The sequence below is a fragment of the Gymnoscopelus braueri genome (assembly GCF_963280865.1).
Source record: "Gymnoscopelus braueri genome assembly, chromosome: 12".
In the NCBI taxonomy this organism is placed as follows: Eukaryota; Metazoa; Chordata; class Actinopteri; order Myctophiformes; family Myctophidae; genus Gymnoscopelus; species Gymnoscopelus braueri.
In genome coordinates this window covers 14,034,728-14,048,493 of record NC_137614.1, presented here as the reverse complement: position 1 = coordinate 14,048,493, position 13,766 = coordinate 14,034,728, and the positions used below count along the sequence as shown (strand labels likewise).

The following is a 13,766-nucleotide window of genomic DNA, read 5'->3' as shown; positions in this document are numbered from 1 at the left end:
AAACCCCCCTTTGGAGTCCTCTGTATTATTTACAGCTGCAGATGGTAGCCAGCTTGAGCCTGATTTTAAATACTTTGTCGTTTGACGGTGTTGCGTGCCGAACAACGAGTTGCGGATGTGACATATTGTGAGCTTGTGGATCTACTATTTTCAACATGCGACATTGTCGTACGACAGAGCATAAATTAAGCATTGATATACAGTCTACTACAAACACACAGCGCAGAGTTTCCTGAGTATAACCTGATTCTTTCCACCAAATTAGGCACAAGTGGTTTTGTTAGTCATGTGACAATGACAGGGTTTTAATACACCTACTGTCTGCCATGTAATTGCCTTCAAAATGTGCGAGCGGGGCCAAAAAACGACATGAATACAACATCCAATCATAACCAAATTGGAATGCATGTTAAGGGGCCTCTATAGAGCGCATCTTCAAAACCGCTTTCACTTCTGCTCATAGGGGGCACCACAAATGTTAACAGTTATACCGTACAAACCCTATTTCCCCCACAGCATCCTCGTGTCCTGGCGGCTGCACCCCTTGATTGACATAGCCCTGGGTACAGTAGGTGCCCAGGCTTGGTGGAGATCTGTGTGCACTTTTCTAGTTTCTACTTGCTCTGGGCAATCGTGCAACCATTAATGTTGGCAACCCTGTCTAACGTGGTTGTATACACAGTATACACTATTATATATATACACTGTGTATACAAGTGTGTGTGTGTGTGTGTGTGTGTGTGTGTGTGTATGTGTGTGTGCGTGCGTGCGTGCGTGCGTGCGTGCGTGCGTGCGTGCGTGCGTGCGTGCGTGCGTGCGTGCGTGCGTGCGTGCATGCGTGCGTGTCTTTTCCTGGCATACAGTCAGGTTAGGGTAATTACCTGACAAAAATATCTGTTAGGGTGTGTGTGTATATGTTAAGGTTAAGTTGAGGCATGTGTCTGTTATTGTTGGTAAGTTAGGGTTAAGATATGGTTAAGGTTCGGGTAAGGGGATGTGAAATGAATGTCAATGCATTATAAAGTGAGCCAAACCAACATTGTATGTGCGTTTACTGTGTATGTGGTAGTGTTCTTGTTTGTCCTTGAGAAGAACAGGTGAAATGTTTGTAGGGTGAGAATAGTAAGATATTCTGAGACAATGTGAGGTATTGGAATTTGACTTCATTGTTTCCGATTACAAAACACCGGTTGGGTTAGGCCAGGTGAACCCAACGACATGTTATAATTGACTATTGACTAGTCTTGCGTAGCCAGACGACCAGAGATCTCCGCCTACTGTACGTACTGATACGTCTGGGGAAATCTAAATTCAATACACAGGCTAGAACAGTGGCGAGAATGGCTGCTGACAAACGGCTTTGAAAACGAATCCTGATACCACCCCAATATCAAGAACTGGCCCGTCGATATGATTGAACCTGTTGGATAGATCAGATGCTAATGCTCCAATGGTACTGTATATCCTAACCAATGCTTATAGCATATGGTTAGTAACCACATTCTCTTTAAATAAACAGTACATCATCACATTGTTAAAAGATTTTAGCTATAGCCATTATTTTATACTTTGGCTATTGTGCCGCGCTATGAGCTTGTAGATCTGCTATTTTTGTAAAATCATATTTTTTTTTGCAAATCTTTGAATATATATATTATAATATATAAAATTATGTAACAAAAATCTTTGCTTCTGGGGGTCCCTGGAACAAGATATTTTGAGATGGGGGTCCGCGACCAAATACATATAATTTTTGGGGTCCTTGACATGAAATGGTTTGAGAACCACTGATATTATAGCAACATACTTTTTTCAGAAAACTGTTAGGATTTAGAAGACATTTGTAGATGCGTTTCCGGATTGAATGGGTTAATGTGTTAAAATGTGTGATTCTTAAGGATCCTTTTAGACAAGTGATCAACAATCTCCCCTCTGCAGTGACAAACCCCCCGTATTATTAAAATACCATAAAACATGCCTCACTACATGCTTGGTATGCAGCCAGTAATATGAACACCACAGAAGGCTTTCATCCCCCTAATATAAAGTGAAGCCCAAGTGCGCAATTAAAGACTAATGAAATATTGATTGGAGGAGCTCCTGGGGTGTTCATCTTAAGCCTGTCATGTCTCTCAACTGGCTATCTTAGACATTATGGTATCAAAATGACACTCATTACCAGTGCAAAGCTGAGGAATTCATTGCGGAGTTAACCAAACACACAGCTGTCTTATTATATAAGAGACATTTGTAGACAAAGATACTGTAATGCAGACAAAAAACTAAACAAATCTCCTGCGTAATGAGAAACCATGCTATGCACTCAGCACAATACTGTCCCAGCTAATGAGGACCAACTAACAGGCAGTGACTATGTAAGCGTCCACAATGAACTTGGCCTACTAGCCCGCGTTGGTGCTAATCCAGGGTGTAATACTGTCCTTTTCAACACATCCATCTTGTTGGTCTGAGCTGTTGAAGATTACAGTAATCTAATCCCAGCCATCCGCCACCTCGCGTTCCCACACACTAAAACGCTTACACAGTCACAGCACACGGCCACCCTTAGGCCAGCTCGTGCGTGTGTACACGGCACGTCCGACATTGCTGAGAATAGCCCTGACCTCCTCGTCACTGTTCCGCGACGTGCAACCCATCCCCTCTACTATTGATTGTGTTGCAGGTGAAGATTCCCTGCCCCACCCCCACTCCGTCCTCTTCCTAGATGCAGGAAGAAAATATGATAAGGCATATGATAATGTTCATGTATGCCAAGTATAAGTTTGCCATATTCGTGGGGTGGGGGTGGATTTGGGGTCATGGCTCCTATTTCAGGGCCTCCCTGCTCCCTCCCCCCCCCAGCGTCTCACCTTCTAGACCACATCCTGTCCATTCCTCCTAGTGTTTTATGAGTCTGAACCCAGAGCCTAACCTTCTGCTCTGCCAGGTGTCTGATCCAAAACAGAGTGTACATGTCGAGGTAAACAGCTACACCATCGTTAGCATGTTTGCCAAGTCACTTAATGTAGAAAGACCAACTTGGTGGCTGCCACTTGCCAAAGTTCAAGATCATTACCAAACACCCAGAATATATTACAGCTCGTTACGAGCTCGCACGACTTAAGCGTAGCGGCCTTAACACGACAATATTTTGGACTGTCAGCAACCTCTTGCGCCCTGCCCGTTAAGATACACTGCAACATCATCGTGCACGCAGAGTCAGGCCATTTACGCACATCGGCCACACGCTCAAACATTGCAAAAAACGCCTCTGGATCACGCTCAGAAAACTTGGGCACCAGACACAGATTTCCATTAATATCAAAACCCCCTGCCGACTGTCCTGCAGGTCCTGTAGATAACAGTGCCGCAGCTGAAATCTTACTGTCCCTAATCAAATCCAACCTGGCCTGCTCTACTTGCAATTTAGCCTGTTCAGTCTGCTGTTTCATTTTTTCAATCGCATATTGCGTATCTAGCCTTACTCTGTCCTGCTCAGCTTGCACCTTGGCTTGCAACTTAATTTGTTCCATCTGTAGTTCCATTCATTCTTTTTGTTGGTCGAACGTCAACCCTGGCGTCACTACATTCACACAACCACGGCGCAAACGAGCCATTAATCAACGGCCAATTGACTCCCGCGGCGTGGCACAAACAAATGCAGAAGGGAAAGTCACTTGACTCACCAATCTTACTGCACAAACAAATCAAAATGTACCGGACGAACCCCCATTTTGTTATGACCCTGGCCTAGGGGTGCCAGGGAACAAATACAGGGAGACGCAGTTTACCAAGAAATTTGTATTTATTAGATAATCAAAATCAATTGAACAGATCAGGAAAAAACAGATGAGGTGTGGAAATCAGTAAAGTTAGTAGTGTAATGTGTATATGCATGAGTGGATTGTGGAGTGTGGGTGAGAGTGTTGCATGGGTTAACATAAATGTTGAATGAGGTGCATAGTGGGTGAGGGGCATAAGTCAAAAGAACTGGTAGAGAGCTGCGGAGACAGGCTTTTATAGAGGCGTGAGCTCCCCAATTAGGCTGATGGCCATTATCTCACTGCTCCTCAAATCCTAGGAACCAATGAGAAGAAGAAATTAGTACAAAGCAAATACACAAACCATAAACAAATAACCTAAGAGTGAAATATGCCTAACAACATATAATACAGGGAACCGTCACAAAGCCGAGGGGAGGTAATGCTGTTGTGCAAATCCTTCATCCCAAGTTTGGTGCAAAGCGACAATTGTGTTCATCTGTTTGATTGGCTGGCCCGCAGAAGGCCTCACTCAAACCACCAGAGTGGTTCAGGTGTACTCATTAACAAATTCTGGAGCTTTCATCATTAGTCAAAATCAGCGCACATATTACATGAACATTTTATAATGGCTTTTTTGCTTCCCACCAGTTGCTTATCTGCTAGTAAGCCGATCGAATGGCTTCAGTCCATCCATATGTTTTACTCCACTTAGGGCTTGGGCTGGCATATTCACATATTCACAGAATGCAGAGAGGAAGAAAGGCATCCACAGCCTGCCAGGGCACAATAGCCCTCTTTCACTGGGCTCTTTCATGGCTTCATGGCTGCCCCCTTTTCACTCCCTCGGTATCGGTCTCTTTGTTGGTCTCTCTTTTCCATTTAGCTGATGGTCAAGAGGCTGTTCTCCCCATTTAGCTGATGGTCAAGGGGCTGTTCTCTCAATGTTTTCTTCCTGTGCAAGTTCATGGTGCATGTGTGATTTTGCCAGTTCTCCCCTTAGGATTTTGTCATCGTCCGTTGTGCTGAAGAAGGCCTAAGCTACTTCCTTTATTTCAAAGCAATGTGCTTAATATACCACTTAAACCTTAGTGAGATTTTCTTGTCTATGAATTTCCTAAATGTGGTAAGGGAGGCTAACCCTGAATGATTTAGAGGGTCCAGAGAGCTGGACAGGAGCCTTGGAACATACCACAGATACTGTACCAGGCTAACACACATTTACCTACTTTTGTTTTCTTGAATACCCACCTTCATTTGGTTATTAAATAACTGCTAGGCCATAAGTAATGATTAGGTAGTGTAATCTTAGGAGAAGTTTATGCAATTTAAGGCAGCAAATCCTATACAGTATAAGATAAAATACAAAAACAATGGTTTCATTTTTTTTTTAAAGCTGTATTATTGAAAATATTCATACTCATTATCGATGAGTAATCAAAAATAAATCACTTGTTCTTGTTCGTTAAAAAGTGTTTTAATGTACTTTTTAATGGGTGTGCGTGTGTAGTGAGTGAGTAAATGGCGGTGCATTAGTGTGTTTATGTCTGATCATGCATTGTCCAGCATGGGCCCATGTAGCTCTCTGTAAGGATTGTAATGATTAAACTCTGTCTGAACCTTGTTGACCCCGATGTTTATTGACTTCCCAGGTTAAACAAATGCATTGGAAAAGAGTTATAAAAATGTGGCCCGTTCCTTGCGGATATAGCCTATGCTTTCAATGCCTGATGACATAATATGACATTTACTGTATGTCATACACACTGTATATCGTCGCTGTCGGGCAGAAACCTTGTATCTCCCTATTTCATATTTTAATGTTTTTTTCCCCGGCGTGGCTCTGCAAGAGGCTAGCCGTCTATGAGAGTCTCTGTGTGCGTCATCAGTGTGTCACACAAAATGTGTCCCTGGCATAACTCAGACAGCGTCCGATGTTGCCTATAAATGACATGCCCAAAATAGGGATGGCAGGTTGAAAGTGGTTAAGTCTGTCTATGAGTTGTATAAATATTTAACCAATGAAAAATCTTAACAAGAACTTGTGACTAAATAATTACACTGGATCCAATGGTTCTTTTTCCTATTTCCTGAAAAGTTTTTGTGTGTTTTTGGACATTAACCCATTAAGACCTGGAACGCATCTGTGTCACTTTAGATTTCTTTGGCTATTCAAAAATAGCAGATATACAAGCCCATAGCGCGGCACAGAGTGCCGCGCTATGAGCTTGTAGATCTGCTATTTTTTTTAAATGTTGAAAAACATTTTTTTAGATTTTTTTCAAAAAACTGTTAGGATTTAGAAAACATTTTTAAGAATCGCCTCAGGTAAGGTTTCAGGCCGACAGCGACAATATCACATACAGATAGATGTGAAGGGAAAAGGGGGAGAGCAGGCTGTGTAGACAGACTCACAGACAAGCACTCTATCTCACACTGTTCCAGAGTGAGTGATGCTCTGACTCTCTGGAGTGAGATACGCAAGAGAAATGACACTCAACACACAACCTAGAAGATAGATGGATGGATAGATGGATAGATGGATAGATGGATAGATGGATAGATGGATAGATGGATACTTTATTAATCCCCAAAGGGAAATTCAGATATCCCATAGCTCATACAGGCATAAGGTTAGTTAAAAACACAGCACAAAAAGAGGCAGGTTAAAATCTGTACCTACTGTATATCTCTTAGGATATTTGTAAAATATGAAGAAGAAATAAATCTGTAGATGTACAGTGATAAAGTTTCTTTTGCATTTGACCGAGCAGAAGAAAAAACAATTATATTAAAAGAACAATCCACTCCATTAAGGAAAAGGAGACATTCATTTCAACACAGAGTCCACATACAGGGAGATGCTTCTAAACATCCTGGCAACAAAAAAACACAAACACATTTGCACGCACGCACGCACGCACGCACGCACGCACGCACGCACGCACGCACGCACGCACGCACGCACGCACGCATACCCATTTTCCAAATTCACTCACGACATGTAAACAGACCTGCACATAGAATGTGAAGTGCAAGAAAGGAGAAGACGAGGGGCAGGCCCAGGACGAGCAACTTATTTTTAGCCAAAACCATGCGATGAAGAGCATGCAGTCTCCCTGTTGATGCTCTGTCTCTGGGAATACAGGAGAAGAGGGGAGTGGGAGGTGGCGGTCTCTCTGCTCATACTTCCAGAAAAGGACATGGATCCAGTATAGACAGAGATCAAAGGTCTTGGAAAAGATTATGTACCAAAAGCTGAGAGACAGAGAGGGAGAGTAGAAGGGCAAATAAATCTACTAGGGAAACTTAATGAATCGGAAAAGTCCAGTATGTAAAAGAATCAAGCTCATTTACACGGCAACATCTGCTGTACATCATTTGCATTTGGACAACTTTGTCCAAACAAACAATGGGTCGCAGCATCAATGGAATCGATCAGTGGAAAGACAGTGTTATGATGACTGCTATTTTTAGGGAGGTCTATTTGTGACACTGCAATGCATCCCGCTCAGTGTTCAAATTACACCGTGGCTTTTGGGGGAGTCCTGTTTTTCAGCGTTGGGGGGTGGGAAGGTACTGTATACATTCATGCACATACATGAATGCACCCACCCATGTGCAAAGATATACTGGCAGTGGCAATACAGATTAGATTTGATTCGATTCATACAGATAGTATTTAGCCTAAAGAAACAGAAATATTATTCACAGTTGCAATGTTTTTTTTAATCACTTTTCTCTGAGAAACAATACAATTGCCAATACACAATGGATAGGCATATGGTTTGCATTACTTAGTTAAACAGACCAGACCTAAGTTGCATCCCATGACAATCATGAACATGCCCACAGCTTCAAACACCAAGAGTTCTTGCTATGTGTGAATAAACACGCATTTTGAAAAGTGCTTACTAATGGCCTATTATTTATTTCAGGAACCTAAATATACTGGGAAATATACATGAATACAGGCTTACTGTGGAGCGCATTTCTCTTTCAGGGGAGCCAAGCTCCCCGTAGCTCTCCCTGTATTTCGAACCCTGATACCGCTCCTTCACAGGTGCTACATGTATAGGATGTTGTTGTGATATGTTACAAGAAGTAAGGATGTAGTGCATGTAGAGTTGTTTGACAAATGTGTTTCCTTTTACATAAAGGTCAAGTCACAACAATTGTTTCTTGTGTGTAAGACTTTGGCCTTGATCTGTAAAAGTGTGTTGTTGTTTGTTAAAGCTGTTGGGCAACATTGCCCAATGCCCTGGATTAGCAAGTCACACGGTCCAACAAAGGTTAAAAGGCCAAAAACCAGAATGCATACCGCAAATGATCTCTTTAAAGACTGTTAACACCTTTGACTATCAAGTTCACGTGTGTTTGTATGTAACTTTAGATAATGATGATGCCCATTCACAGTGTATCTGTTGAGGGAGGTGTGACTTGTCATTGATTGCTAGCACAGCATTGACTGAGTTGTGCAAGAAAACACATACCATTATATAGATACATTTATTTTTCAAGTAACTTTCCCCAGCATTCTTAATTAAATTATATTGCAGAGCAAAATGCTAATTGCTGTGCCGTACAACTGTTTCCAGGAAGCTTCTGTAAGGCTAATTCCTCCATATGAATAGGCTGTTTGCCAGTGGGCTTAGTGACTTGCTGTCCCTGCTCCTATGGGATGCTGCCTGCCTGCGTGCGCCAGTGAGTGGAATTTCTGCAGCATCCATCGTAGCCGCCATGCTGGAGCAACGGCTCTGTGGCAGATGCTGCAGAAAATGTGTTTTATAAAACTCAGCTTGGGTGTTGTCCCGCCACTTCCACAACCCTGTTTTGCTAGCACCATCTAGTGGTACTGTAGCAGATGTGAAGTGCCAGCCACTTAGCAAGAGGCTGTGGGGGGAGTGTAGTGTGAAGTTGCCTGGTGGTAATATGAGGGAGTCCCAGAGCAGTGTCTTTTGATTTGTACGCACACACACACACTCACGCACGCACGCACGCACGCACGCACGCACGCACGCACGCACGCACGCACGCACGCACGCACGCACGCACGCACGCACGCACGCACGCACGCACGCACGCACGCACGCACGCACGCACGCACGCACACACACACACACACACACACACACACACACACACACACACACACACACACACACACACACACACACACACTTGTATACAGTGTGTGTATATGTATATATAACAGTGTATACTGTATCTCGTACTCCAGGACCGCAAGCTGACCAAGGCAGAGCAACAGCGCTTCAAAGAGGAGGCGGAGATGCTGAAAGGACTCCAGCACCCCAATATTGTCCGCTTCTACGACTCCTGGGAGTCAGTTCTCCGTGGCAAGAAGTGCATTGTCCTGGTCACTGAACTCATGACCTCAGGAACACTAAAAACGTCAGAGCTACACACACACACACACACACACACACACACACACACACACACACACACACACACACACACACACACACACACACACACACACACACACACACACACACACACACACACACGCCTTTAATTGGCATGTCAAATGTGTTATGTTAAATAAGTTAAATATTTATATTTATACTTTTTATGTAGTTCCAGTATTAGCATTCATCAGTTAATTCTCTCATTTACTTTTTCATCCCATTTTTATCATTGATATATTACAATTACTTCCTTACCTGAACATAAAATTTACCATTCTCCTTCTCTCTCCATACAGTTACCTGAAGCGTTTTAAGGTAATGAAGCCGAAGGTTCTGAGGAGCTGGTGCAGACAGATCTTGAAGGGCCTTCATTTCCTCCACACCAGAACTCCTCCCATTGTCCACAGGGACCTCAAATGTGACAACATCTTCATCACAGGGCCCACAGGCTCAGTAAAGATAGGGGACCTGGGGCTGGCCACACTTATGAGGACCTCCTTCGCCAAGAGTGTCATAGGTATACCCCTGTTGACAACAATTTAACTTTTCTGCTTTCGTAGTTTGCTCTTGCCAGTACTTCCTTTAACAAGAATAAATTATCATTGGGTCATAGTCATAGGAAAGAGGGTTTAAACAGGTGGACTCTTCTGAATAAGAGTCCAAGAATCCAAAACTTTTTCTTAATAAAAAAAAATAATAAGTCTTGTTCTGTTGCCAATTCCAATATATTTTTTATAGTATTCAAAATGTAACAGAGGTCTGAAAAGCAGCAACTTGAGTCAAACCACAAGAAAAACTACAATCTGTGAGTTTCTGTCCCTGTCAGGCTGTATACAAATAGAGGCTGATAACAAGACATAATATTATTTACGCCAGAAAATTGACTCAATACTTCAATACTTCACTGTATTGAACTCTGGCCTACAGCCTCGGGACACAGCTGCCCAGGAGTATAGATCATTATTGAAACAATCTCTCCAAAATCCATATGGGCAGCACTTACTGTAAATATAGACCTCAGATTAGATATTTGTCTTTGAGAGACCACCAGAACAGTGCACTTTGAGTACATTTACAACAGTCGCAGTCGCTAGGAAGATTCTTATCAGCTCTGAATAGAATCTGGCAAATGGATGGTCTGCATTTACTGTAAATAACGCCTTTTTCAAAAAAAAAGTACAGTGTATGCAATACATTCACTCATACGCTATATTACCAAAAGTCATATAGTATGTGGAAGAACTTGACTGGCCCGCACAAATCCCTGACCGTAACCCTATGAAACACCTTTGGAATGAATTGGAACACCAAATGCAAACCAGGAAGCAAGTCATGTACATTGGTCCCCCATTTCTTACTATGATATTTTCCACTATTCTGGGATTGCTTTTTAATAGTTGGAAGTTTGCTGTTTTGTTGGAACATTGCTGCTGAAAGCTGCTTCCATTCGGTCATGAGAGCGTTAGTGAGGTCAGGCACTTCATCTTGGGATTCTGAAACAGGAAACTTGCCTTTCGCAAAATTAGAAGCACACAATTGTCTGGATAGCTGTAGCATTAAGATTTGCTGGAACAAATGGCACTAATTACAAATACTAATTAGAAAGGGTGTCCACTGACTTTTTGTTATATAGTGTACATTGACATGGACATGCTACAGTGAATACAAATACAGAGAGCAGCAAAGTGATATTTAGTTTTTTTTTTGTAATTGGCTGGTGATTCATTGTCTGCTTTTTACAGGAACCCCTGAGTTCATGGCTCCAGAGATGTATGAGGAGCACTATGATGAGTCTGTAGACGTCTATGCCTTTGGGATGTGTATGCTGGAGATGGCCACTTCAGAATACCCCTACTCCGAGTGCCAGAACGCTGCTCAAATCTACCGCAAAGTCACAAGTGTGAGTCTCCCTCACTGCCTGGAACTCTGCATTATTTTCCTAATACATGGAAGTAGAAGAAGAGGGGAAGAATTGTCCTCAGTGATGATATCCATTATCGGGTTGTGGTTGCCAAACTGTAATGATCTAATTTCCTGTTTTGATTTTGAGGAGGCCTACCCTATTAAAATAAATCCCTAATTTTCCATTGCAGGGTATAAAACCAGCCAGCTTCGATAAAGTTAATGACCCTGAGATTAAAGAGATCATCGAGTGCTGCATTCGTCAGAACAAGACCCAGAGGTAAGCATTATTTTTTTCTTGTGATAACATGATGTATTATCCTGTGGATACCTGCTGACAGAGCGCTCATAAAACATCACAGTGCTTCTGCTTCATGTGTTTTCTTCTATTGTCTTCTTTTTTGTGGGGCAGACTCTCAATCCGGGACCTCCTGAACCATGCTTTCTTTGGGGAGGACACGGGGGTGCGGGTGGAGCTGGCAGAGGAGGACACGGGGTGCCAGGACTGCCTGGCCCTGCGGATTTGGGTGGAGGAGCCCAAGAAGCTGAAGGGCAAGCACAAGGACAATGAGGCCATCGAGTTCAGCTATGACCTGGAAAACGACAGTGCTGAGGAAGTGGCGCTCGAGATGGTGAGACATTGGGCCTGACTGACTCAGGGAAAGGAAGGAGGTGGTCTGAGGGAAATAAGGTGGTCATCTGTACTGGGTAGGTAGGGTAGATTCAGGAAAAGGGTTTAAGGCTTTGCTGTCTTATGGAAGGCAGAATGCTAAAAGAAAGGCACAGTACAGTAACGTTGATGTATGACTAAATCCCACAGCTCATTTATCAGGTGTTCCTAGCCATGTCTGACCTAGATTCACTCAAATTACCTTCTGCCCCAATTCATGCATAATGTCGACCCACGCTTTCCCTCTCCCCCTCTCTCAATTCATCTCAATATGTTTTATTGTCTTGAGCGTTAACACGATCGTCAAAGATTCAAGTACAATGGATCTAAAAAGCTAATGAAGGGAAGAAAAACCTGAGAATAGAGTAGAAGGATATTAGAGTTAAAAGAAAATGATAAAGAAATTGAAAAGGTGCTCCTCAGAGTCGGGTAGGTTATTGTGGTCCAGCAATTTTAGTAATTCGCCAATCAGGATGGAATATGAAAAATCGGACAGATCCATCTTGATAACATGACTATAGAGATAATGTGTACCGATTTGCGTGATGTTTGGACAAAATCTGTAGGAGTAATATTAAAAAATATGCCTCCTGATGGCGCTATAGCAGGCTGATGTGAATAATTTGGGGCAGAGGTTCTGCTCTGGCATCCAGGGAGTGTGTGTGCACATTTTCACGTCGATCGGGTGCCGGATATTAGCTGTTCACACTTCACAGATGGATGGACACACGGACGGACGAACGGACGGACAGGGTCCAAAACATTGTCTCGGCCACGCCTTCGGTCTGGCAGAGACAAAGAGGAAGTACAGAGAATGATGGAGAGAAAATTATAATATGAAAGTCAGATATTCACATTCAGAATTCCCTCTCATTCTGTGACATAATTTGCTGCTTTGGCTGTTTGACCTTAACCCATGAGAATAGTTTTTGAGTACTTTTTTTTAAAACTCTTTATTTTCAGAAGTTTTATCAGACATACATACATACATACATACATACATACATACATACATACATACATACATACATACATACATACATACATACATACATACATACATACATACATACATACATACATACATACATAAAATCAAATAGTACAAAAAAGCAATAGAAAAAACATCAGTAAAAATAAAAATAAAAACATACAAAAAAAGAACAAGAGAAAATAAAAAGAGGTCATGGGAACATTTGGTACCAGTAATAAGATTGAAACATGTTAACAGGATTTTAAGTACAATATACCATAGGAGGACAACCAGCCATCATCAGAGATCTGGCACGCTATCTAAATAGTCCAGCCATTTCCCCCATCTTTTTTCACCCAACTCCTTTTGGAGCCTCAAAGAGTAGGTCATCTGCTCTAAGAGATGCAATTGTCTCACAATACTGACAAATAGTCCCATAGTAGGGCAGTTTTTCTGCAACCAGTTCTTTGTAATAGCTTTTTTGCTTGCTGCAAGTAGGATCTTAAGCAAATAAGAGTCATTCTGACTCAATCCATCCGGGGTTTGTCCAAGATACAAAGATTCAAATGTAGTATTGATACTGAAACCCAGAATTTTTTAGATAAGTGTTGCTATCTCCTTCCAGAAAGGTTGAATTGCAGGACAAGACCAAAAGACATGTGCATGGTCAACCATAGTATCTCCACATTCCCTCCAGCAGTCCAGCTGGTTCCCAGTTTGTTTAGATTTCTGTTTGGGAGTGATAAAGAAACGGATTTGGTTTTTCCAGCAAAAGTCTCTCCAGGTCAGGGAGTTAGTAGTCGTTGATTGTGTTTCCCATGAATCCGACCATACTTCATCACTTATGTCAATGTCAAGTTCTTTTTCCCATCGTTGTTTCACATATATCGTAGAGTCCTTATTCAATGACACAATTCCATTGTATAGTTTACTTATAAGATCTCTAGTGCTCCCTGAGTTATAAGCATCAACAAATACAGTTATTATAGTTGGTGTGATCCCCGGATTGGACCTATTTTTTTTTTTTC

At 42.2% G+C, this 13,766-nt stretch overlaps 1 protein-coding gene across 2 annotated transcripts in view; it reads left to right on the top strand.

The window, feature by feature from the left end:
- wnk3 (WNK lysine deficient protein kinase 3) overlaps positions 1 to 13,766 on the top strand; it is a gene marked incomplete at its 5' end in the record, with an annotated part of 55,584 nt that overhangs the window by 15,329 nt on the left and 26,489 nt on the right. For both annotated transcript variants that reach the window (XM_080443717.1, XM_080443716.1), the window contains 5 exons: positions 9,001 to 9,173; positions 9,490 to 9,710; positions 10,936 to 11,093; positions 11,287 to 11,375; positions 11,508 to 11,727. In XM_080443717.1, coding sequence (XP_080299843.1) covers positions 9,001 to 9,173; positions 9,490 to 9,710; positions 10,936 to 11,093; positions 11,287 to 11,375; positions 11,508 to 11,727 — 861 coding nt within the window. The remainder of the gene's footprint in view (positions 1 to 9,000; positions 9,174 to 9,489; positions 9,711 to 10,935; positions 11,094 to 11,286; positions 11,376 to 11,507; positions 11,728 to 13,766) is intronic.